Raw genomic sequence first — 26,860 nt, forward strand, 5'->3', positions numbered from 1 at the left:
AATGTCGTATCCTATATTATAGGGCTTGTTTCTCTCTACAATTTTACCGTCTCACAATGTACCGTTTGAGTCCGGGAAGGGTTCATAGTTTCATCGTTGTCGATTTTCGAGAGAAATCAGTACATGTATTATTATTTCGTATATTTTTCGTTTTATTTGTTTTATGGAAAGCACTGTTCATTAAAATGTTGTATCCTATGTTATAGGGCTTGTTTCTCTCTACAATTTCCTGTTTCACAATGTACCGTTTGTGTCCGGGAAGGGTTCATAGTTTCATAGTTTTCGATTTTCGAAAGAAATCAGTACATGTATATTATTTCGTATATTTTTCATTTTATTGATTTTATGGAAAGAACTGTTCATTAAATTGTTATATCCTATATTATAGGGCTTGTTTCTCTCTACAATTTTACCGTCTCACAATGTACCGTTTGTGTCGGGGAAGGGATCATAGTTTCATAGTTGTCGATGTTCGAAAGAAATCAGTACATGTATATTTCGTATATTTTTCATTTTATTGATTTTATGGAAAGCACTGTTCGTTAAAAAATGTAGGGCTGGTTTCTCTCTACAATTTCCTGTCTCACAATGTACCGTTTGTGTCCGGGAAGGGTTCATAGTTTCATAGTTGTCAAAATATAGGTATGTTTCTGGGAAAATATAAATCGATGACGTCATTATATTAATTTCCAAATATCGAGAAATATGCAAATTTGGCTTAAAATACACTTTATTTAAAAACCTCTTTTCAATTTTTTTTAAAATTATTTTTCGTTTTCTCATAATAGAGGTGAGACATCGATTTCCGCTCACCCTGTACAGTTAAATGTCCAAACTTGTTGTTGAAAAACGCTACAACTGTTTAAAACTGTAAAACGAACAAAACGAGAATTCGCAACCAAAACAAGCGCTTAAAATTTCGTGTTAATTTTTCCACTTTGCGTCTAACGGAAGCCATGGCGTGACAAGGGATGATTTATTCTGTATATTATGCTAGGCCAAAAAAAATAGAGGAATAACTACATAAAAATTGGCAATTTACGACCCTTGTTCGACCATTACAAATTAAACAAGTCAAGCCGTCCGCCGCGCCGTTGGCAAGTTTATTTTCTTGTCAAATATGTCTGCCAATGGATGTCAGAAATTTCAGATGACGTACAACCATAAATAAAAGACTTAGAATAGTTTAATATAAATGGATAGATACTTCCAAAAATATATAATAAATGGTATATTCGATACCAATTAAACTTTCAGTTACGTAATCGAGGGCGCTATTTTTAAATTCATTATTGCCAACCATGGATATATTCGGCGCTGGGCTGACTAACTGGAATTTAAATTTTCTGCTGGGGATTCAGGTGGTAGCTCTGCTGTAAAAAATGCCAAGTTGCCACATTTATTTATGTATTTCCTGGCGTTGTCATTCGTTTTGATCCTTTAGTTTTGTATTACGAGTTTTTGTTTAAATTAATTGTGTTGTGATACTTTAAGCTTAAAACTTGTACTAGCAGATTTTTTTAGAACCTTTTTTTAATGCGAAGTGTATCGGATAGCTGAATAGTCGTAAAAAACTCATCGCAACTTTATTAGAATATTTTGAACGGAAAAGTGGTAATAATGGCCCTTTATATCCCTTAAGTGCTGTTAAGGAGGTGAGCTTTGTTGATGTAAATAATAACTGTTTATATATTTTTAATTAATTTATTTTTGTTTCCTAAAATATTTTGATTAAAAGAAAATAAGTAAAAGTTGGCAACGCTGTGATGGTCAAGCTTAACGACGTGAACTATATATTTAATTGCTTTATCATTGTTGCTTTCAGAAACTTGGTATGCAACAATTCAACACCATGAAAAAATAAAAATAAGAGTCTATACAAAAACACAAATTATTCCATTATTATTAAAAACATTGTCTAAAACATAATACTAACAAAAAATCAGAAGTTAGGAGTTTAATTGTACAACAATTAGATATGCCCATCAACCACATAATTCTGTCTTAGTTTGTTGTGTTGACATATCAACAAAATAGAAAATATTAAAATTTTTGAAAAAATATTTCATCCCATTATATAAGGTAGTTAACAATGATAGATAGATAACAGACCAGGGACTTTAAAGCCAGAAATTGGGCAATCGAAGATCAAAATGGAACTTTAAGAACCAAAAAAGAAGACATTATTGAGGTGTGGAGATCATATTGCGAAGATTTATACAAAGACAGTAAAGAATATAACTGTTTCGACCACCACGAAAATTCAGAGAAAGTACCGGACATCCTTAAAAGTGAAGTTGAATTGGCCATAAACAAATTAAAATACCATAAAGTACCAGGTTCAGACCTAATGACAGCAGAAATAATAAAAGCCGTTAAAGAACCTGGATTAAAAATGCTTTATCTGATCTGTAATAAAATATGGCATACAAGGAGAATGGCCCGACGACTGGACACACTCCACCATTGTCACTCTCCACAAGAAAGGGAGCATACATAAGTACAGCAACTATTGTACAATTTCCCTCATCTTACATGCCAGTAAAGTAATGTTGCAAATTATAAATGAAAGACTGAAAGCTTTTATAGAAAGAGAAATTCCAGCAGAACAAGCAGGTTTCACCAAGGGCAGAGGCACTCGGGAACATCTTCTGAATATGCGCCAAATCATAGAGAAAGCAAGGGAATTCAACATCTCTCTTTATATTTGTTTCGTAGACTATAAAAAAGCTTTCGATAAAGTCAGATGGCATCACCTGTGGAAAATCTTAAAGGAAGGGGGTACCGCAACACCTTATTTCACTTATCATCCAGTTGTATCACCCACTTCAGGATCAGTTAGAATACTGGATTCAGCTTCAAAGGAATTTTCCCTCAATCAAGGAGTCAGACAGGGGTGTATATTGTCTCCTCAACTATTTAACATATACGGAGAATACATAATGAGAAGGTCACTAGAAACATGGGAAGGAGGCATTTCAATAAATGGCCAAAAATAAATAATCTACGCTTTGCAGATGATACAGCACTACTCGCTAGCAGTCAAGAAGAGCTAATCAATTTAGTAAATAGGGTAGAAAACGAAAGCAATCGGCTCGGTCTGGAACTAAATACACAAAAAACCAAAATCATGATAGTTGATAGGCAACATAGCAACCATCCAAATATAAGTCATATCGACCGCTTTGAAGTCGTTAAGTCATACGTATACCTGGGATCAACATATTGACAAATACAGGCACATCGGAAGAAGAGGTGAAGCGTAGGTGCAACATGGCAAAGGTAGCTGTTGGGAGACTGACCAAGATCTGGAAAGACCGCCAGATATCAAGAGTCGTCAAAAACCGGCTAGCCAACTGTTTGGTACTCCCAATATTGACGTATGGCTGCGAATCGTGGACTCTCAGGCAGGCGGAACGTAAGAAGATCAATGCTACCGATATGTATTGTTATAGACGTATGCTCCGTATCCCATGGACTGAACGCCGTACAAACGTTTCCATTATAAATGAACTTAATATTACTAACAGGCTTTCCTGTAAATCCGACTAAAACAACTAAAATATTTTGGACATATAATGAGGATAAGTACGGACAATATGGAAAGGCTCATAATTCAAGGCAAGGTGGAGGGACGTAGACCACGTGGCCGCTCTCCAACTCGATGGATAGACCAGATCACGACTAGCTGTCGCAAGCCAATGCACGATGTCATCGAGATGACAAAAGACAGAGGCGCATGGAGAAAAATCATCCATGATGTTACGCTGACCACTACACTCCCTAATGGGGGTCAGGACTGAGGAGAGAGAGAGAACAGTGATAGTACGTTAGACGTTTACGGAGAACTGGTGATAGAATTTTCTTAAAAATTCGGATTTTAACATAAAGGCCCCTGCTCCATCTATCTAAAATATTTTCAGCATTACAATGTTGCCGCATAATTTGAAAAATGCTGGCATCTTTTTTATTTTAAATGGAGTATATTATTACATTTTTGGATAATATTTTCATATCACATAATTTTTCACACTTGACTCTTTTTTTATCACCCTGTGATTTTAGAGAGAGAAGTTCGCTTTTTAAAATAAAGTTTGTTTATATTTTTATAATTCTTTTCCTATAAATGTTTTTTTTTCTAAAAATAATTACACATTTTGAAAGCGTTTTTCTTCCTGATTTTTTATTTCTAGTAAATTATCTTGCTATATTAAAATGGATGACTTTCTGCAGAAAAGCAGATATTAACTTTTTCGTAAAACGAAAGAGCAAATATCCTTAGCGTTGTCACAAAGCATTTTATCTCTGAAAGCCATCTTAAAACTAAAAGCTTTTCTAGTATTTTGTTATCTGATATACAACCAAACATACTTAGCAAATACGCTCTTGCTTTACGAACTTAGCTATTCATGCAAAGAATATAATATGAAAACTTTTTTTAGAAAATATTTTTTTCATATATACATTTCTAAAATACTATAAATACTACTAAAATACTTGATGAAACATCTAGACCCTTAAATGTTCGAACATAAAGATAATTTAAGAAAGGGCGAAGGGGGGACACGGGGCACAGAGTAGATTTTAACAACGCAAAAATTATTATGAAAGAAGCGATAGCCTCTAAACGAAAAAAAAATGGCGCCGGGAGGCACGTATAGCCGCCCATACTAAAATATGTTAATAAAAAGTTGGTAGGCAGTTCTTTTAGTTTCAAAGTAAAGGAATTTTTCCAATGTTTTTTACCTCAAAAACTGCGACTTTGACTGATCTTGATGTTTTTACAAATTTTGTTGCAAATATTATTCCTAATCTTAAATTGAAAACCGCGTTTCGCTAGCTACTGTAATTTTGGAGTTACGATTTTTTAAAATTTTTAACCCCCTCCCCTACCCTCTTACCAACCCCCACCCCCACCAAAAACTAATGGCCAGATTCTCGGGTGCCACAGTATTTTTGCGCCAAATTTGGTTAAAATCGGTTTAGCGGTTTTTGAGTTATCGTGTTACAGACGGAGAGACAGACAGAGAGACACCATGAAAATATTTTGTATTTAGGTCATTTATGACCCAAATAATTCATTTTGAGTGAAATTAAAAAAAAACTTTTTTTTGCCGATCTTAATAGCCTACCATACCTGTTGGTATGGTCGGGTAATAAAAGAGGCTTTTTTAATGCAGTCTAACAAAAAGAAATGTATTGCTCAGGCATTTATATAGAGGTTAGTAATGTATGGCCATAACCAACATGACATACAGGCCAGAGACATCGATTTGTGACGTCACCGCACTAGTCCGGCTTTTGTATTGTGCCATATGGTACTGCATATATTTTTTGCATAAATAATAGTATTTATTGATAATTTTGCAAGATATAAATATGAAAAATATTATACAGAAAGGTATTAAAAAATAACATTAACTTTTTATAGCGTTAAAGTAATTGAATAGCATTAAAATTTACATCTAAAGCACGAATATTAATATGACATAAACTACAGCATAAGATGAAAAAATTAAATCTAGATAATAAAAAGCGTGTCCTAAAATTGCGTTAGCGAGTATTTAGCAACTAGTGATAATATACCTGTGATAAAAAGTTTCCAAATATTAAAAAATTTGAAAACTATACGTTTATCGACAAGTTAAGAAAATGTATTGTATATGATAACGGCAGAATACATTTTAAAGTTTAATTAAAAATAATTGTAAAAATTTGCGTAACATATTTAAAAAATGTGGATATCAGATAGAACTAACTATTAAGATTAAGTAATTTGTAGTTCGATGTTCATCAAGTAACCATCTCCATAAATCGTAAATAAAAAGATAATGATATCATTTTTTTTATATAAAATACTGAAATAAAGTACAAATTCATTTAATTTCTTTAAAATATATTTGCCATTTCATAATAATAATAATACTTTTCAATATTTATTTCATCCTAAATTTCCAAATCTTGTTTTCTTTCATCGGGACATTTTCTCTTTATGGGAACATGCACAGAGGGTCCATAAGAGGGTTGATTTGGAAAAATTGTAGGCACAGCATGTTCTGTAGGTTTTGGACGTGACCTAGTTACAGTTAATATTGTTGGGAAAGAGAATGTGGACAGATTCTGAGGACTTATTATAATTGCTGCTACAAGGCACAGGCACAGAACAATGTCGCGGAATTTTTTATTTCACAAAGTAAAAATAAATAAACGAAAACTGTTTTACATAAAAATACACGTCACTTACGTTGGTTTAACACTATACACTAACACTAACAAAATTATTTAGTATAATTTTATTAGCATAGAAACGCGTAAAAAAATACAGATTTGTTGCGAAACTAATGAAAACAATTGGTTTGTTTACGACTACTAATTCTGGACCACTTCGGTAGAACTGTCAAAACAGTCAGGCCTTGAATATGACGTTAGCCACGGTATGGCTATTAAAAAATAATCATACAGAGAGTTTGAGGCTTTTAGCTTTTACCTCATTAAGTAATTGTTATGAAGTAGTAATTATTGTTAATTTTGATATTTAACTTAATAGAGAGAGAGAACGTCAACGGTTTTTATATACCCATCTGTTGAAAAAAAAGTTTTCTTGATTAGTTGTACATATTTAGATAAAAAAAGCAGTTGTGGAAGATTGCCTAGTTCCAAACCTAATATGTGCATGATTTTTTTCCGTGGATTTTTTCGATATTTTAATAGTAATTCTGCTCATATTCTGCTATTCAGGGCAGTAATATGTATAATATTTTTGAATTGGAAACATTTGCATGTATATGCTATACGTAACAGCTACATTTTGGATAAGTTAGACAAGAAACAAGATAGAAAATATCGGGGTTATTTTTTGAAAGTGAAACATTTCCAGAGCCTGGCATGGAAACTGCTCGATATATAAATAGACTCATTCGAAATTGCTTCCCAGAAAAAGGATACAGCCCTAATGTAATAAAGAGGGTGGTTAAGATGGATGTGGTAAGCGTACGTGGAAAAGATAAACAGGCATAGCTAGGAAAATTGCAGAATCATTAGTGTAGAAAAAAAGTTACAACAATTTAGAACTATGTAATTATTTAAAGATATTAGCTTGGCTCAGATTTTTTGAATTCCAACCAGAAATAGGTGTTATTCTCGTCATACAGTCTCAAGGCTTCGAGAAAAGCCAGTATCTGAGACGGTTATAAGGGGTTAGTTCTCCATCTCCAATATCAGTGTACCAAAGTTTATGGAATGAATGGTTGTGGTTTCTGTCAGTGAAAAATAATAGTTTATGGTTTTAAAAAGACTTGTAACATATAAATACTTTAAAATTATCTTTCTTCTAATTGGATTTCCACAGGATTAAAAATCTACTTACCTAATTCTATTCATTTTTAAAAAGCTTTTAAGTATCCTTGTAAGTTTTCTAGGTTTATTGTTCTATTGTATGTTCTTTTATTTATTTATTAAATTATAGTAATATAATTTATTAATAGTTATTTTTTATACAAGACGATAAAATCGTATTTTTTTGGTAAAAATGGTAATTTCGGGAGACGATAATGCAATTTTATCGTCGTGTATAAAACAATATTTTTTTCCTTAGCGAGTTACGTTTTAAAAAAGGCTGTACTTAAACTGTCGTTAAACGGTAGCTTACTAAAATGCCGTTAATAGGTATGACGTCGTTGATGTGACGCACTTGACGGCTTTATGAAATATAGGAATTTTATAAGGACTAACCAACGCTATCCACCCCACCAAATAACCAACTTAACCAACTCAACTAACCTTGACACTGATAAAAAATATAAAAAACAAATATAAATTAGTAAAAATCAACCAACCCCACCAAATAACCAACTAACCAATGAATTAACACCCTCCAAATAACCACGCTAACCAACCCGCCAAATAACTAAACCAATCCAACTAAAAAGAGTGAAACCAATGCAATAAGATCACGCTATAAGCAAAAAAAAAATATAAAAAAGTCTTGGTCGGCGTGAGATTTGAACCACGGACCATTCGCTTACGAAGCGATAGCCTCAGCCACTGACCCACAGGTGCTCTTGCAGAATGCTTAAGGTCAGGCATTACTTTCCGCCGACATGAACGACGTCACAATATCTATTAACGGCATTTTAGTAGGCTACCGTTTAACGGCTGTTTAAGTACATCGTTTAAAAAATATTCAGAAATTATTATTTCAAGGAATTTATTCCGAGTAGAAAAAATATTGTGCTGGGTTGGCGTTGGTTTCTATGTAATTTGACAAATAAATATAGCTGTCTCTTTAGTTGTCAGTTTTGAGTCAATATTTTTTAATTCTTTTTCGTGTCGATGGCTGATTGAATTGGAGCCAGCAATGGCTCAAAACGAAATAAGTGAATTACCAACAGATATTCAGGCTGAGGCGACAAACGCCATATCCAAACTACTTCCATTTAAATCCCGAATAACTTATGAAAAGAAATACAAAAATGTTCAAAAATGGAAGCAATTAAAAAACGTGCGAGAAGAAATAAAGTTTTTAACACAGAATGTACTAAGGAAAAAGAAGCCCAAGTTCCTTGTAACAAATCGGTTCCATTTTCGTAACGCCATCTCTCGACAAAGCTGACATTTACAGGTTAGCCAAAGGGGTGCGGGGCCGGGGGAATTGTAAAATACACTTTTTTATTTTAATTATTTTTATTCCCTATTTGCAATTTTATTTTTAAAACATATTATCTGAAACAATCACATAATATGTTTTAAAAATAAAATTACAAACGGAAACAAAAGAAATTAAATAATCTGAAAATCTACAAAGTTTATTGATAAAAAAGTTAGGCTATGGAAATTGATATATTAAGTATAACCTCTTTGGCATAACATTGTTAAACAAACATTAACAAATCATAACATATCAGATCATAGAACTAAAAAAAGTACTATTACATAAAAACAGATGATACAATACTTCAAAATTAATTTTAACATAATATCAAAACCGAAAAATCAAATTGCAAACACAACCACACTTATCACAACAGAAATTAACACACACTTCCGCGGCAAATGTCCAAGAAAGACTGATCATTCTGATTGGTCCTGGTCCGGTCGTAGCTCACGTCGTATTGTCGGTAAGCAAAATCCCTGTCCAAAAATCTTGACGATCAGCGCCATCACCCATCATAATTGGGAAACTTTTGCTGGAACCATTTTGAATATTTCACTTACATGTCCCTGGTTTTTAAACTATTCTCGCTGTTAAAGTATCATTTAATCTACCCTTGATGTTAAAGTACTATTTTATCTACTATTTTTTATAGATATAAGGCAATTTTAACAACAGTTTGCTATGGAAAAAAATATATAAAGTCGTCGTTATGTTTTTATTTTTTTTCTTAATACGAACCTAATGAAAGATTTTATTAAACCATAATATTAATAAAACTATATTAAAAGTAAAAAAAACATTATCGACGGTATTTACATCATATTTCAAAACATATTTCGTTCGTATTATGGATGTAAATAATTACTTTTAATCTATGGATAAGATAAACACAAAGTTGAAAAACAAATATCAAATAGTACAGCACTCATTTTCTAGATTGCAATATGGGTATATTCGGTATCTACAGCAAATACTGAAAGAAAAATGCATATTTGGAGATGGGAATAGATATCGTGTTTACTAATAAATTAATTATGATATGTAAATATTAATTTATATTCGCTTAAAGACTCGCCTAAGCATAACGTTTTACTTGTTAGTTTTACATGACAGGTAAAACGGAAGATATACTGCTATACTTTTCTCAAGTATAGCAGCGTTTAATGAAGCTGAAAAACAAACATGGATTTTTTTTTTATTTTACCTAATAATTTTAAGAAAGAACATTTAAACAACTTTTTTTTGATTGTGCAGGTAAAATATTACGTTTACTTTATGAAGAAAAAAATGCCTTAAGACAAAAAAAAACATTAATTTTGCAAAACTTAATATTGGATTCCTTGAGAACGATATTTATATTCTTGTTGCTTCGCTCTCCATTTGAATTTCAAAATGAAACGAAATTTATCGTCTCTGCCGCAACTAAAAAATTTATTTCAGAAGATTTACTAAAGATAATCGCACGCCCTTTGTCTTCGGAGCTCAAATTTCTTTATGATGCCGCAAGGCATGGATGGCTTTGAATAAAGTAATATCGTAAAGTTTGTTATTGTTGGTTGGTATTATGAGACTTGAGGTGTTAGGAAACACTAACAGAAAAAAGGAAATTGAAACCAAAAGAAAAACTAAAAAAGAAAATTGAAAATGTCTAAATTATTTTGATATTAATTGAAATGTATTAGGTTTAATACAACGTTTTATGTTACTGAAATGTTGATTTTTGTTCTATTATTTCTAAAATAGTTTTGAAAAAAATTGTCTAAAATTATGGATAAGTTTATATACCCTGGCAAGAGGGAAACTTTGGGTCGGCGTTTACATGTATAGGAGTGAATCGCTGTAGCAATATAGTAAGTCGGAGAGAGCAAAAATACGAAGAATTTATAACATACCCATTTAATTTGGCGCTAGGTTTCATGCGCGTGGGAAAATACTTGCCTTCTGTCTTTATTCAGTACATCTTATTTTACTGAGCGTGTTGACCGTACTCTTCGTACACATGAATATCTACACCCAAGGCCAGAAATGCCGATCCTAGTATAAATCCGTCATGCGTCGTCTCCTGTTATTTTTAATCAGTTTTATTAGTTTATTTCAAAAATGACAGATCATATTTCAAAATTATTGGAGTGAGGGAACGATGAACGATGCAGGACGCAGATGCGTATGAACTCGACTTAAGATTTTTGAGGCTTGTCAAAATCTTGCCAAATTATAGCTTTTAATTTGTGTCACATAACCTGCGTTTTGGATGATGACGCATTTTGATTAAGTGTGTTTTGTGTCTTTTAAGTAGAGGAAAATCGAGGGAAAATTAACTGTTCACTCAGAGCACAGTTTATAGTTAATATTCGGTTATATCGGCAGAATGTTTCATACACCAATAAAGTTACCATCAATAAAGTTTGTATACCATCTCGTATATGGTAATAAAAACTGGAGTAGCTCTAAAATAACGACATCGCACGATAGGTAAATAATAGATTCTAGTACTGCAGAAAGGGTAATTTTAAAAGGTACCGGTTTAAAAAAAAATAAGATTAAAGTTAATTAATCAATTTTTAAGGTATAAAATTAAGTAAATGTCATTATAAATAAAATATTCTGTTTTATTTATTCCTGTGCAATATTAATTTTTTTTATTTGTACATCAGTTACAAGTTCTGGGCCTGAGGATGGGAATTAAATGAATCCCGAAACATGTCGTCCCAATTTTAAATCAAATTAAATTTTGAAATAAACATAAAAGATTGTGAGTTTTTTGAGTCCCCTATCACTCGTCAGAGGTTTTACACAGTTATGTAAATGTCTTAATAATAAATGCAGGAAGTTTCTTGAATCTCGAAAGTAAGAAATAGTTCTTTTTAATATTTTTTTGGTATGTGGTGTTTTGTTGTTTGTTTTGTATTAACACATACCGTATTTTTTTAAATAAAATAACTCTATTAGATTTTTTTTTAATTTTATACAATCACAAGTAATCACTTGTAACTCAAATTTCAAAATATAATAATTTCCTGCTATGCGTTCAATTGTACCTCCTTATTTCATGGTAAAATAAAATAAACTACTTTGAAATTAAAATGAAAGACATATCTGTATGAAATAATGAAATATACTCTAAATTTTGCCTTGCCGGTGCCATGCATTGCCAGAGTTATTTTAAATAACTTTACTCTATTACTATTTTAACTGCATTAAGTTTACTGGTTGCTGGAAATGACGCATACGGATAAGTAATTTACTTACCTCAAACTTAACACTAAGTAAATTACATGCCGTGGCGTAAACTTCATATAGTTTGCTGACTTTCAACGTCCTCTTTAAATATTGGTATAACGTTTGCCAGAGTATTTACATGCATTATTTATTCATACATACGACTAATTTGGAACTGAGAATCTTCTAATATAACTGTAAGTTGACTATAGTTTCAACACATATTATACAGGGTGGTTCATAAATAGCTGTTACGGTGGTATCTAACTTTTACTGGCGTAGTTTTAGCAAATCAGTGAATGTGAGCTTTTACTAGTAATTGTTAACAATCACTGATTTCTAAATTTTACTATAACATATACAGGGTGGTGACAATTGCTCAACATTGGCATCTCAGAAGCTACGAGAGATACGAATTCGGCTAAATGGGACAAAAGTTGCGTAATTAGAAGTTTGACAAATACCTATGAAGAAATACCCGGGTATCTTGATTAGTTTCGGATTTATGTAAAAAAAATGAAAATAGTACATACATAGTTAAACATCATACATATCTCGTGTTTCCTCACTTGTGAACATATTGTTGACTGTTAATACCTTTTACACTATCTACTATAAATGTTTGTGTCCAGATTTGACACTTAATAGAGTAAACAAAAATTAACTTGCTGTCATATAAAGTGTCAATTGGATTTCCAAGGCAGACTGGATCTTTAGAGCGAATTTTTAAAAAATCTAATGTTTTAGTGAATTTACATAATAATGAATAAAAGTTAGATACCACCGTATAGATTATTTTTTGCTCTATCTAATAGTATAAAAATTCAAAATGGCGGCCATAAGAAAACAAAAATTTGACTGTTGTTGTGCGAAATCTAGAAGGCATAGAAATTTTTTGAAAACGGCTTTTAATTGGCCGAGGTCAAAAATATAAAACTACGATCTTATGTTGCAATAGATACAATAATTCTGAAGATACTGTCATTTAAAATAAACGTATTATTGTCATTTTTTTTTGGCATAAATCCGAAACTAATCAAGATACCGGGGTTTTCTTCATAGGTGTGTGTCAATCTTCTAATTACGCAACTTTTGTCCCATTTAACCGAATTCGTATCTCTCGATGTTTCTGAGATGCCAGTGTTGAGCATCGAAGTTGTCACCCACACAAGTTGTGTTCTTCGATGGTGGCAGCATCGGCGGAGAATGCACCTATATGAGTTTGTTTTCGGTACAAAAATACGATCAGTGCAGACACTGAAATATTCAAGAGATAAGCCTGCACATTTGAACGCTTTTTATTCAAGACAAGATAAGGCAGCCAGCAAAAAATTATCGATTTCGAGATTGACGATTTGATAGCCCAAAAAAATATTTTTTTGCGCTGAAATTTCTATCTCTATAATGAAATTCCATCTGTCAAACATAACGACTCAAAAAGAAGCCTTATTATCTCATTCGTCTGGAATCACGAAAAAAGAAACGAATATGAGGCCATTACATAGACAAATAAAACGTTAGCAATAAAAACAATCTCCGGGCAGACATATTTTCCGAAACGACGGTATATTTGGAAATGGGAAACCTTCAACAATAGGCCTACGAGAGAGCGAATGAGAAATGGCGAACAGCGCCGACATATATATCAAAAGGAGTTGAGGAGACGAAAGTGGGAGAGGTACATCAAAATCGCACGTCACTCAAACGTTGTGTGCCGAGATATGGTTCTTGTTTCAATTGTTTTGGATTGCCAGGCGGCCTAAATTATTTCCATGTAGACGTGTATGAAATAATATGTTGTCTCTATAGGCTTTAAAGAACAGTATGTTAGGGAGAAATAGTCTTAGAGAGTAAAAAATTTAAATTTAAAGTATGTCTTAGGAAACATGAGTTCTGGAGAATGTTTTTAAAATTTTTAAAATAGACATATTTCTTTAGATTTAAAACCTTCAGTTTTAAGATACTCTGTATACATAAATAATTATTGATTTTTAAAATATTACTCGCAAACTAGGGAGAGGTAAATCATAAATCGAACAGAGATGATAGGTGTTAGGTAATAGCTTTTAGACTATAATTTAGACGGATTCATGTTATTTTGGTTTGTATAGTTTGGTAAAGTAAATGTTTTTAACTAGTGTTAACTAAAGCATATATTATTATTTCGTTTTTTAGTTGTAATGTTCTGTACTAAAGCTTTTCCTTATTTATTTCATTTGACAAAGGTATCTTATGTATACTGGGTGCGTCTCAAAAGTGGCTCACCCCTATTACTCTTTTATTTTTTCTGTTCAAAAAACGAGATTTGGTATGTTAGTATATGACATAAATTAGGATTGATTGACATATTCAATTGTTTTTGGTTGTAACTTTTGATTTTTAAATGGCCCCCTCGGTATTCTTTTACTTTATTCGATAGAAAATTACATTCTGAATAGAATGACATTATTATGTCACCTTTTGGCATTTTCGCATAACGTTTATTTGAAACTATAACTTGCGATTACAGTTGAGGGTTGGAACCTTTGGTGTTAAACAGCAAAATAAAAACACTAAAATCACCACAATACACCAAAACACTTTTACTTTTACACTGGAAGCGCGTTTTCTGAGTTTATAATCATCTGCTGATGATGCTAACATGGTTAGCGAAACGCGCTTCCAGTGTAAAAGTAAAAGTGTTTTGGTGTATTGTGGTGATTTTAGTGTTTTTATTTTGCTATAACTTGCGGTTCGTAATCAAAATTTGACTCGAAATACCAAGTGTGTGGTATCAAATTATTCGTAAAAAAATACTTTTTCCGAATATGCTAATGAGTCACCCTCGTTCCATTTGAAAAAAATTAGATATCATTAAAAGTACGATTTCAGCATTTTCTAACTGGCCAGGACAAGACACTAAAAACATTAGATGACCAAATCTATTTTTCCAGGGTTCCTTGATTAAGAATTAGTGTTTTTAAGTTAGCCATGGCACTCTAGATTGAATTTTAAAATACCATTTTTTACTAAACGAGAATGGCAAAAGTTGACATATTATGATGTCATTCTATTTAGGATGTCATGTTCTATCGAATAAAGTAAAAAAATACTCAGGGGGCCATTTAAAAATCAAAAGTTATAGTAATTTCCGGTGAAACAGGAAGTGACCGAAAACAATTGAATACGTCAATCAATCCTAATTTATGTCATATACTAACATACCAAATCTCGTTGTTTTAACTGAAAAAATAAAAAAGTTATAGGGGGTGAGCCACTTTTGAGACGCACCCGGTATAACATGTGTATGTATTTAATGGATTCGATTTATGCTGTTAATAATTTAAAATTAAATATAAAGGCAGTCGTTTACAGTCCTTTCGTGCCGATGTTTTTTTTACAACAAAATTTAATCTAATTTAATTTTACCTCTAAATATATTGTTTTCAAAAAACTTCAGTAAAAACGAAACAGCTGTTTTCTACAGTATTGTAAACTGCGTAAGTAATTAGTTTATTAATTTAATAATTGTATTTTGTTGTGGAGTCGCTTTCATCCTATATTAATAATTAGCTTTTGATTCTGTTTGTTGCACCATAAATTAAACTATAAAATTTTGAATATAATTAAATAATTATTATCAGTTTAAAATACAGGGTGTCCCAATATTCTATTGACATAGAACTCTCTATACAAAAGTACTCTGTTTGCCCGCTAGAAGGCATCAAACTTTAAAAAAATAAACACATTTCATTCTAAGAACTGTTATTCCGACTTAAATGAGATTTTGAGGGCCTATGTTTTGCTAAGTGCTTTAACATTTGACAAAAATCAAGAAATAGTACGGGAAGGGTAAAAACTACCCCCACCCCTACATAAATTTTAGTGTAAATATTTTCCAACCCCACCGACGACAGATTTCCTATTCGTAAAATGGGCCGTCTAGTATTTACTACATTTCTTGTAGACGTCTTGTAAAAAAACGCCATATCGCATAGTTTTCGAGAAAAAAAATTTTGGAGAATTTATTTTACAAAGCTGACCAAAATGAAACTTTCATGTGCCACGACTTTATGAACCACCCTGTATACTTAAATTTATTACTGGCTAATAGAAATTTAAAAATCCGATAACTTTTGTATTTAACTTTTTGCGGTACCTCCTATATTTTTTACCCAATAATCGACCATTTCCATACATAAAAGCAACCCTGTATGTAAACAATCTCTACAAATAAGCAATTGACATTGTATTAAAAGTTGCTTTATTTTTTATTAAGTCGTAACTTGCCAAATTCTGATCTGTTATATTGTACTCCCATAGAACAAAACTCCCGATATAATCTTTGTCTCTCGCTCTAATGAAAATCGATGGGCTGATAGAAAAAGGGGTAGAATTTTTATCGAAAAGTGTCTGTCGCGTGATAGACTGATCTTTGAGGCTATTTTTAGATAAAAGTTTATCGTTGGCGTCGAGATGGAATCCGAGGAGAGTTTCAAATAACTGAAATACATACGTGAGGCTTCCCAACATGGCACTAAATTCTTTTAGAAAACCACTTATGTGGTAAAAGAGAGATTTGAGCGGTCTAGATAAATCTACTCATAAAGAGTGCACGATAATCTTTAAGAAAAGACAATTCGGAATTCTTATTTATTAAGTTTGTTTATAATAAACCACAATAATTGAATTTTTTGTAATATTTAATTTTGTAAATATGTTTTGTCGTAATATTAAGAACTGTTAGCACATTACAAAATATTTTTTTTTTACTAATTATAAAATGTATTTTTTTCAATTAGTCATTAATGTCAAATACAGGGTGGTTCGAACTGAATAAATATACGTAAAAAAATTCGTATAAATGTGTGTCCTAAATTACTTACTTTCGGAGATACAGGGTGTAGAGTAGAAGTTTCATTTTTATTTCGATTTTTTCCAAATAATTTCTGTAGTAACGTCAATATTTAGATGAAAATTCTACGTAAAATAATCTTCTACACCCTGTATCTCCGAAACTAAACATTTTAGAACATATATTTATACGAGCTTTTTTACTTATTTTTAATTCGGAAGTTTCCGGAATACAGTTCTGACCACTCTGTATAATAATGGAATTATTTAATTTGCTGCTTCTTAAATATATTTACGGTTGTACGCTAAAATAATATTAAAAAATAAATTATTGGCTATTAGTACGATAATTTGCATCAATAATAAATGTATAACATAAGATTTGTTCCAACCCCGCTGAGAACCGTTCAGGAACGGTTCCGTTCGTGCGCATAGGGCTATAAGCGTTCCAACCTTGATGGGGATCGTTCTCGAACTAGTGATGGGTTGTTATTTAACTATCTGTTATTTTATAACAATTATTTAGAAATAACATAACGCAACCGTTACTACTTCTAAAAAATAACAGATATAAAATAACGACACGTAGAGATCGGCCGCTCGTGAAACGAAAAACGAAGTCGGCGCTCTGCACCGCCCCGGAAATTCTATGCTGCTCGAAGCAATTCCAAAAAACAACTAGTATGGATGGAAAACCTGTTATTTCGTCAACCATCGATACAGGCGGCGAGACAACGGACAACGGAGTGGGGAATGCGCTACGGCGAACGTAGCTGCTTCGGTCGATCCCGTCGACGGTCGTATTAAGCTTGTCGCCCACTTGTCCGGCACAGCACGGACCGTAGCTGCCCGTCACCTGCAGGCGACGGAGAGCTTGGTCGCTCACTTTTCCGGTGGAAACCGGCAAACCGTCACGTCGCGGTCGTGTGTTGCCAAGATCTTTTTATTTTGTTTACATGTAGCAGTTGCAGAGTCACTATGTTTGAAAGCAGCAGTTCTGATTTTGCATTTTTGCAAGAAGAAGAAAATAAAAAGAAGATAAAGAGAAACATGTGGGTCCATCCCATTAATCAAAAGACGAAAGAAATTTTTTCAATATTTTAGAATGTCGCCCAATAAATGCCTAGAACCTAATTTATAATTTCAAAATTCCTCATTTCGAAGAGCAATATCGAAAGAAGAAAGGCTTGCCGTAGGACTGCTTTCTCGGACTCAACAACAACAACTGCAGAAATAACTGCAAAACAAATATGCGATCGACAGGCTTTCACGACTTAATACAGGCCAGCGCCGCGCCGGCCGGCTCCGCGCACACTTGACCAGCCCGTCCCGGCACGGACCGTCGTTTGACGGGGAGAGTCGGAGAGCTGGAATCTGTTCCGTCGACGGACTCGCCGTTCCGTGCCGTGACGGGCTAATGTGCGGTAGTCTATTCATTTGCATGGTTTTAATCCTATCCGTATTTTGACGGGCCGGAACGGGACGGGACGTGACGGCCAAGTGGGCGACAAGCTTTACGCTTATAACAGCTTAAAAATAATAGGATATAAAAGAAGCAGGTTTTTTGAAACAGTTGCGGGCATAACGCCTGGCGGTCGAGATAACAGGAGTGGGAAAGGAAGGCTGCTGCATAGGTCGATTGTCGATGGAAGTTCGAAACAGGTTGGAGAATAACGCATCAGTTGTTTTAGATATATTGTTTTTCAACCTGTTACGAGCATAACGGGCGGAGGTCGAGATATTATGGCGCTGTATGTTTCAGTACGTTATTAAGTTTCAATATTTAGGTATTTATTTATTCTGAAAAATTTTCAGAATAATATTTTAAGATTTTTTAAAAATGTATACAGGGTGTTTTGAAAAATCTGGTCATTGATTAATCACGATCCTGCTTAAAGCCCTTGACGTAAAAAGCTGATTTTTGGAAAACGGATTGACTTTAGGGTGTAGAGGTTCGATAAGAAGGGATTTTTCGAAACTCGAATTCAAAGGGGGTGAAACCACCCTCAAATATTAGAATATTTTTTATTTAAAAACCGGTGAGTTTTCCGGAAAAACTCTTAAACACGTATATTTTATTTCGTTGTTTTACATATTTTAAGATTTTTTAAAAATATATACAGGGTGTTTCATAAAATGTGACCATTGAGTAATCACGATTCTGCTTAAACTGCTTGACGTTTAAAGCTGATTTTTGGCAAACGGATTGACTGTGGGGTTGAGGTTCGATAAGGAGGGGTTTCTCGAATCTTAAATTCCAAGAGGGTGAAAACGCCCCTCAAATATTACAATATTTGTTATTTAAAAAACGGTTAGTCTTTCGGGAAAACGCTTGGACACGCATAATTTATTTTGTTTTTTTACATATTTTGAAATTTTTTAAAAAATAATACAGGGTGTTCCAAAAAGTTGAGTAATTGATTAACCACGATTCTGCTTAAACTGCTCGACGTTTAAAGCTTATTTTTGGCAAATGTGAGAAAATTTTATCCAGTTTGTATGTCAATAGAAATTCTTGCTTTGCTTTATCATCACCATTACAAATTATTAATTCGACGCGAACGAAGTCGCGGGTACACGCTAGTTTAAGTGTAAAATTAATTCGAACTCTAGTGTATAGTTGGTTTACTTATGAAGAATATACTACACATTTTCTTATATTGCTATTTTTTGACCACAAATGGTAAAATTATAACTAAGAGCTTCTTGCCCGTCGAGTGAGATGCACCCTGTACACTGCTACGCAATTCAGGATCTACGCCGATCGAGGGGCAAGGCGTAGGTAGATCGGAATGTATACGTATAGACGAGTGGCGGAATTTTGGCTTTTTTATATCGCAATTTGTAAACAGCGCTTATTTGTAAACAACGACCGTTTTTAGAGAGGTATTTTAGATAACAATCGATATTTAGAAATTTTTAGACACCCTGGAAATACTACCACCGAGCATGTCATTGTAGCAACTTGCAACTGCGTTAATACGCCTGGCGGCGACCGCTTCATACTCTTTCAGATATTTAGCAATAAAATAAAGAAACCTGTTATTTTTAAGCTGTTATTTTAAGCTGTTTTTTATAAATAACTATAACAGTTTCAACTGTTATATAAAAATAACAGTTTTGCCCATCACTATCTCGAACGATTCTCTTTGCGTTCCAATCAATTTTCTGATCGTTATTACAACGGTTTCGGAACCGTAATTTCGATACTTGCCAGAAGAGGGAACTGTTTGTACTGACATGCGCAGTTAGTAGATTTTATCAGCTGATTGACATTTGGGCCGGGGCGTTTGCTTGTTTTGTGGATTTGTTTGGAGTTTAATGGGTTTTAATGTTTCGAATTCTTTCTATACTTAGAAATTGTCTATTTAATTTAGCTAGGGTTTAACATTTTACAGTTCACACTTCACACTACAGTTAAAAAAAAAACGAATAGTAAACCAAGTGAAACTTACCAAAATTATGGTTTGTGTCCATTATTTATTAATGTAGGTAGTAATTTACCACTTTTTACAGTTTCCACTGTTCTATACAAGTAATAAGAATATCTGTGAAGAATATTATTAAGGTTTGTTTTGTTTACATCTTACATCAAACAAAAAGTGAGGTTATTTTAACCGGTGTTTTGACAAGACAGATTAAAAACGGTTCCGAAACTGTTCCAACCGATTATCAATCTAGAATCGTTCAAAAACAGTGCCGAGTTAACGCATGCGGATAAGACTAGTCCCAATGATTTCAGAACGGTTCCAGAACCGTTCTAAAACTTGGGGTTGGAACAAACCTATATTCATATACAACAGAGAAGAATATAACATTATATAACAATGTAATTTTGGTATAATTAAATCTGATAGATCAAAATACATAATGTTACGCTACCTGTAGTTTTACCAGAATATTTTACTGATATTTCGTTATGGCTATTTGTTGTTGAATATTATATTACGCTATTTTATGTTCAAAATCAATAAAATTGTATATTTGGAAACAAATTATTATGACCTGTTACTTAGAAATACTGTAACTAAAAGCCATTGTTTTTTTGAAGAGTGAGATTACCTATCCGCCTATTTAAAAATAAACATATTTCTTTAAATGCAAAACATTCAGTTTTACGACACTATGTATACATAAATAAAATTATTGATTTTTTAAATATTATTCGCAAACTAGAGAGAGGGAAATCAGACGACGAACAGAGATGATAGGTGTTACGTAATAGCTTTGAGGCTACCGTTCGAGACGCACTGATGTTAGTTTAGTTTGTAAATTTTGGTTATTGTGACAAAGAATGTTATTAAAGGTAAGGTAAATGTCTCTTCATTATTTAACTCTCTCTCTCTGTCTTTATTCCTACAAGAGGAATGTAGTGGTCAGGTGATGTGTGAGGTTTGTCTCCATAATTCCCTGTCTTGTGCTTCATGTACAAGCGTGTGCAGTGGCTTGTGGGTGATCTTTGATAGCTGGTCTTGCCCTGTATAATGAGTTTTTCCATACAGTCAGTATCCTCCTCATAACGTGACCGAAATATTTAAGCATACGTGACTGTATAGAAGTTGAGAGGCGTTCTGTGATGTTCAGTTCTTGGATTATGGATTCATTGGTTCGCCGGGCAGTCCAGGGAATTCTGAGCATTCGTCGCCAACAGTACATCTCAGTTGCGTCATTTTTTTTTCATTTCTGACTGTCTCATCGTCCAGGACTCGGAGCCATACATTAATATAGGAAATATTAGGCAGTGAACAAACCTTTTTTTAAGTGTTTAGACATGTTTTTGTCTCGCCATATCTTTGAGAGTTTTCGCACTGCCACTCTTGTCATTTCACATATTCTTCTTATTTCGCCCTCTAACGATCCCCGTGTTGTTTATAAGTGACCCAAGATATATATACTGACTTACAACCTCAAAACGACCAATGCTCACTACATTAGGTTTGTTGTTGTTTTGCCTGTCGATATTTTAGTTAACATTATTTAATTAATGTTAACTAAAACATATATGTCATTTTTCTGTTGTAATATTCTGTTCTAAAGCTTTTCCTTATTTATTTCGTCTGAGAATTATATTATATAACATGTGTATGTATTTAATGGAATCGATTTAATACTGTGAATAATTATTTCAGTTTAAAAGTAATCTAAATACAATCGTTTACTGTCCATTTTGGTTCAGCGTAACAATAAGGGCCCTGTTGAATGTACTAACAATTTTCGACCGTGACTGGGCAATATTTTAGCAAACAAAAGAGCAACCAAAAACAATATATAGAATAACTCACAGACTAAAGATATTTGGGGTCCGTAACACTTTAGTGCAACAGAGATTAAGCATTTTTTTGAAAAAATAAGGACTTCAGGGGTGTTTTAGAGCAGTATTCTTTCAGAAAAAATGCGGATTTTGACGATTTAAAGAGAAATATAATAACAAAACAAATATAAATTAGTAAAAACCAATCAACCCCACCAAATAACCAACTAACCAATGAATTAACACCCTCCAAATAACCTAACCTACCCGCCAAATGTACCTAATGACAAAACTTCATTGATTACGCGTCAAAAAATAGTATATATATATATATAAAAAACAACCTAAAAAATCCGCAAATTTTATTTCACAAATTGCTTTAAAATAATCCACACTAACGAATAAGTTACTAGGCAGCGTTCAATTTTTGTTACACTATAGTGATAGCTAACCGATATTTGAATCAAACTAATCAACTTTAGCTTTGAGACTCGAAACCAGAGACCTTAATACCTGCGGTTGGGACCTGCTATAAACTAACAAAAAACTCTTCAGTTTTGAATAAAATAAATGTAGCATGTTTTGAATGTGTTAAACTACAAATCTTGGTATGAGGATAGTTTTGGTATTATTATATTATTTCTCTTATTAAAGTTCAGAAGAATTCTTTGAAACAGTGATCAAGGTTTCTCTGCCATGCTTTTTTACTTGTGAAGTCCAACAGGTAGAGTACGGCAGTCTAAAAAACTGTAAAAAGCGTATGACAAAAAATAGTGTATGTAACACGTACCTAAATTATGTTTTTTAGGACTCATCTACTATTTCGGACTCGGCTAACGCCTCGTCCGCAAACAGTAATGATTCGTCCTAAAAAACATCATTTTAGGTACTAGTTACATAAATAGCTATTTTAACACATCGTAGATTCCTTTATCTCATTTAAATTGTTTTTTTAGGCAGTTGGTCAAAATCTTACCTCTTCAACTTTGTTGAACGATCCTGGGGTTTTATACTGCAGTATACATTAATACCCATCATGTAAAACTAATTTCATTGTATTACTAATTTCATAAATAAATAACTATTATAATATGATATTGTTATTAATATTCTTTTATTGTTTCAGTGAAGAAAGCCCGATACGTTGGAGCCCAAGGTAAGCAAAAATATTTATCTAATAAATAATAATTCTACTTGTATTTAAATTTTTAATTGGTAATGAGCAAATTCAGACCAAGACTAAGGTAACTCTTAGTCTTAGTCTTGTAGTCTAATATGTAGTCTTGTTCTTAGTCTTGCAGGGTCCATTCTTGATATACTTCCTACTATACAAGTCCAATAATCAAATATACAGGGTGCTACAAACTATATTCCGGAATCTTTGGTAGCATATTCTGCAGATAAAAATAAGTAATATAAAATAAATAAATGTATGTCTTAAATGCTTAGTTTTGGAGATACAGGGTGTAGAAGTTTCATTTTTATTTCGTTTTTTTTTCCAAATAATTTATGAAGAAACGTCAATATTTGGATGAGAATTGGTGTCTGGGAGTTTTTTTACACGAGAAAGTAGATTTTGATGTCAATATGACTCCTACTTGTAGAAGGCGCCACCTATATATTTTTAACTGATTTGAAGAGTAACAACTTTTTGTCCGTACCTGTATAAAACTACTGAGTAAAAAAGTATATATTTACGACGTTTCTTATGTAAAAAAGGTCCCTTGGTAAAAAGTGCTACGATTTGAATCGAAATTATCAATATCTGTCATCATCGACATAAATAATATATTTAATTATGTTGACTAAATAGTTATTAGAGTGAAATCATAAATTTGAAATGATTTGTGTCAAAAAGTTACTAGAAACTGTTTTATCATCATTTTTCAAAGAAAAATTTACGATTAATTTAAAAAAATAAAAAATTCCCAAATCTATCATTTTAGCCAAATAACTATTTACTCAGCATGTTTATTTTTTGTCAATAATGATATGTATTGACTATTTCCATTTTAAATATCTTGAGAACGGTTGCTCGTAGTGATTTTTACCAAGGGATATTTTTGACGTAAAAAATCACGGAAATATGTATTTCTTTACTCAGTAATTTTATACAGGAACGGACGAAAAGTTATTAATCTTCAAAACAGTTAAAACACATGTAGGTAGCGCCCCCTATAAATAAGAGTCATATTGAAGTCAAAATCAAATTTCTCATGCCAAAAAACTTCTAGATACCAATTTTCATCCAAATATTGACGCTACTTCCGAAATTATTTAGAAAAAATCGAAATAAAAATGAGACTTCTATACCCTGTATCTCCAAAACTAAGCATTTTAGGGTATACTTTTATACGATTTTTTTTTACTTATTTTTATCTGCAGAATATGCTGCCGAAGTTTCCGGAATACAGTTCGGACCACCCTGTATATATTTTTTCATTATTTCGTGCTTTAATATTTATTAGCACATTTTTTTATTTTCTTACAAATGTAGAAGTTTTGGTACAGCATTGCCATCTTAACTGTACTCTCCTTGATAACTACTTTTCTCTACATGAAGATAATTCTCCTTACCACCATCCTCATTATTTCTTCAAGTCCTGCATTTTACATAACCTCAAATATTTAATATTTAATGCAACAGCCGGTTGTTCTAACCATAAATTTTCCAAAATATAAACTTAAATAGACTTGGGGTGGGTTTTCCATTTACCCAGCTGCCCTCTGTGTCGTCAATTAATCCGGAAGAGATTAAGTTTTGGGTTAAGGTTCAACCAATTTATTCCCGGGGACGGATTAAAACGTTTTAAAGTCCTATTTGTTATTTCTAGTTGACGTGGCTGAACTTTCAGCCACCATCGTTCTCCGGCATTGCCAAATCTTGCGCCATATATTTTAAGTTTTTCTCCTTTCTATTGATTTGTGAATTTGGGGGAGGGTGGAGACAGTAGTCGGATTTATTTTACGCGTGATTAAAATACTTAAATTATATTAAAATGTATTTTTTCAATTTTACTTAATTCTGATTTTTTTTAAGTTTAACCCGTTATAGGGAAGTACTAATAATTATTTTCTAGTTTGATCAAACTGAGTTCAAAAATATATAAACTATCACAAAGGGAGCATATATTCTTAATAAAATGATTTAAAAAGTTAACAAATATGGGTGTGAAGGGGTGGTGGTCGATTTTTCAACTAGAGACTTTTAAAGCAAATAGATATACATACATATAAACGGGATTTGGTTTAAGTATTTAATACTAATTTCCAACTACAGCCTATTGCTGCCTTCCCGTTATCCTACGTCACTCATCTCGATTTAGAGCGTCATCAGCTTCTAGGTTACGAGCTTCCATTGCTTCCTTAACCGTTCCGTTCCAGGATTTTCTAGGTGTACCTCTCTTTCTTCTGCCCTGGGGAGCCCATTGAAAAACTTTTTTTGGCCACCTGTTTTCCGGCATACGCAGAACATGTCCAAACCATTTTAAGCTGGATTTTTCGATTCGATCAGTACTGTTTCCTCGGATGCATTCATGATACGCCTGACCTCGATGTTTGTCTTTTTTTCCATCCTAGATATACCTGCACTTCTTCTAAGGTAGTCCATTTCAACAACTTTGATTTTGCGCTTCGCGTCTGCACTCAGAGTCCATAGCTCTGAACCATAGCAAAGAACTGACTCCACCAATGTTCTTCCAAGTCTCTTTTTAGTTATTGCAGATAAGTTTCGGTCCTACCAGAGGCTATTAAGGCATCCAATAACTTGTTTGCTCTTCTGAATTCGGGTTTGTATTTCTTCTTTGCTCAAACCCTCGTTGTTGATAGTAGCACCCAGGTATTTAAATTTGTCTACTTGTTGAATCTGGACGTTATCATTAATGAAGACTGCAAAACAAGCGTTAGAATTGACAGCTAAGTATGTATGTATCATCTAATTTAAAAAAAGAGTAAGTTCATTTTGACTATCTCTGTTAGATCTCTACTCAAAAATATGCCCATATCAAGTAAATCAAATTTTGTTTTTCGAGAAACTCGCATCCTATGAGAAATGATCGAAAATATACAGGATATGTTAACGATTTTAGAAAATATCATCCGAGCCTGCATAGAAGAGATTTGCATAGAAAATGCTTAGACGACAACTACTACCTATGTGATACACAGCGAACTCAGTGTCACCAATGCTGACTGGTCGAATATTCAACCGTTGACGTTAATTTTTCGCGCCAATTTGGCCAACGTATAGATATGGTTGATTAAATGGCCAAGGGGCTCATAGAAATAAGCATAGCAAACAAACTGGGCGATAATACACTTCCACGCGACTGATTAGTTGGTTAAATTAAAGTGGTCGATTTAGCGACCATCAATCTATAAAGGGTTAATTTCTATAAAGTTTTTAATTCTCCCGAACTAACTATAGAAATATAAAAAAATAATGTTCCTTTAATAATACTATGCAGTATGTCCCCGAATTGTCTTTACAAGTGGAAAAACTTTTATATTATTGAGATTTTGAGAAAAATGCATCCTTCACAAAAAAAATTCTTGTTCTTAAATTGCTAACCCTGTTTATACTTTTCCAAATTTCCATACCGTTTTAGAGAAAATTTTAAAATAAACATGGAAATATAGTAGAATTTTTTAAAATGTGTAAATTTCACGCCGTATTGTCAACTCCCATCCGACTTGTTTACTTACATGTAATGTAACAACAAGAGAGTAAATAGATAATATTGAATTATATATCTAATTATCTGTTTCAGCTGCGCAATTCAACACTTACGTGACATTAAAGCTTCAAAACGTCAAATCGACCACAGTAACTGTTAAAGGACCTACGCCATGTTGGGAACAAGATTTTTTATTGTAAGTTCTATATAAAATATTATACAATCGAA

The 26,860-nt window shown here is 32.8% G+C and overlaps 1 protein-coding gene across 1 annotated transcript in view; it reads left to right on the forward strand.

Annotated features, from left to right (window-relative positions):
- Positions 1 to 26,860, forward strand: part of LOC115882899 (protein unc-13 homolog B) — a 346,607-nt gene that overhangs the window by 46,091 nt on the left and 273,656 nt on the right. The window contains exons 2-3 of the mRNA XM_030901160.1: positions 23,083 to 23,112; positions 26,726 to 26,828. Coding sequence (XP_030757020.1) covers positions 23,083 to 23,112; positions 26,726 to 26,828 — 133 coding nt within the window. The remainder of the gene's footprint in view (positions 1 to 23,082; positions 23,113 to 26,725; positions 26,829 to 26,860) is intronic.

This window comes from Sitophilus oryzae, unplaced genomic scaffold (assembly GCF_002938485.1).
Source record: "Sitophilus oryzae breed Bouriz unplaced genomic scaffold, Soryzae_2.0 scaffold_179_pilon_pilon, whole genome shotgun sequence".
Classification (NCBI taxonomy): Eukaryota; Metazoa; Arthropoda; class Insecta; order Coleoptera; family Curculionidae; genus Sitophilus; species Sitophilus oryzae.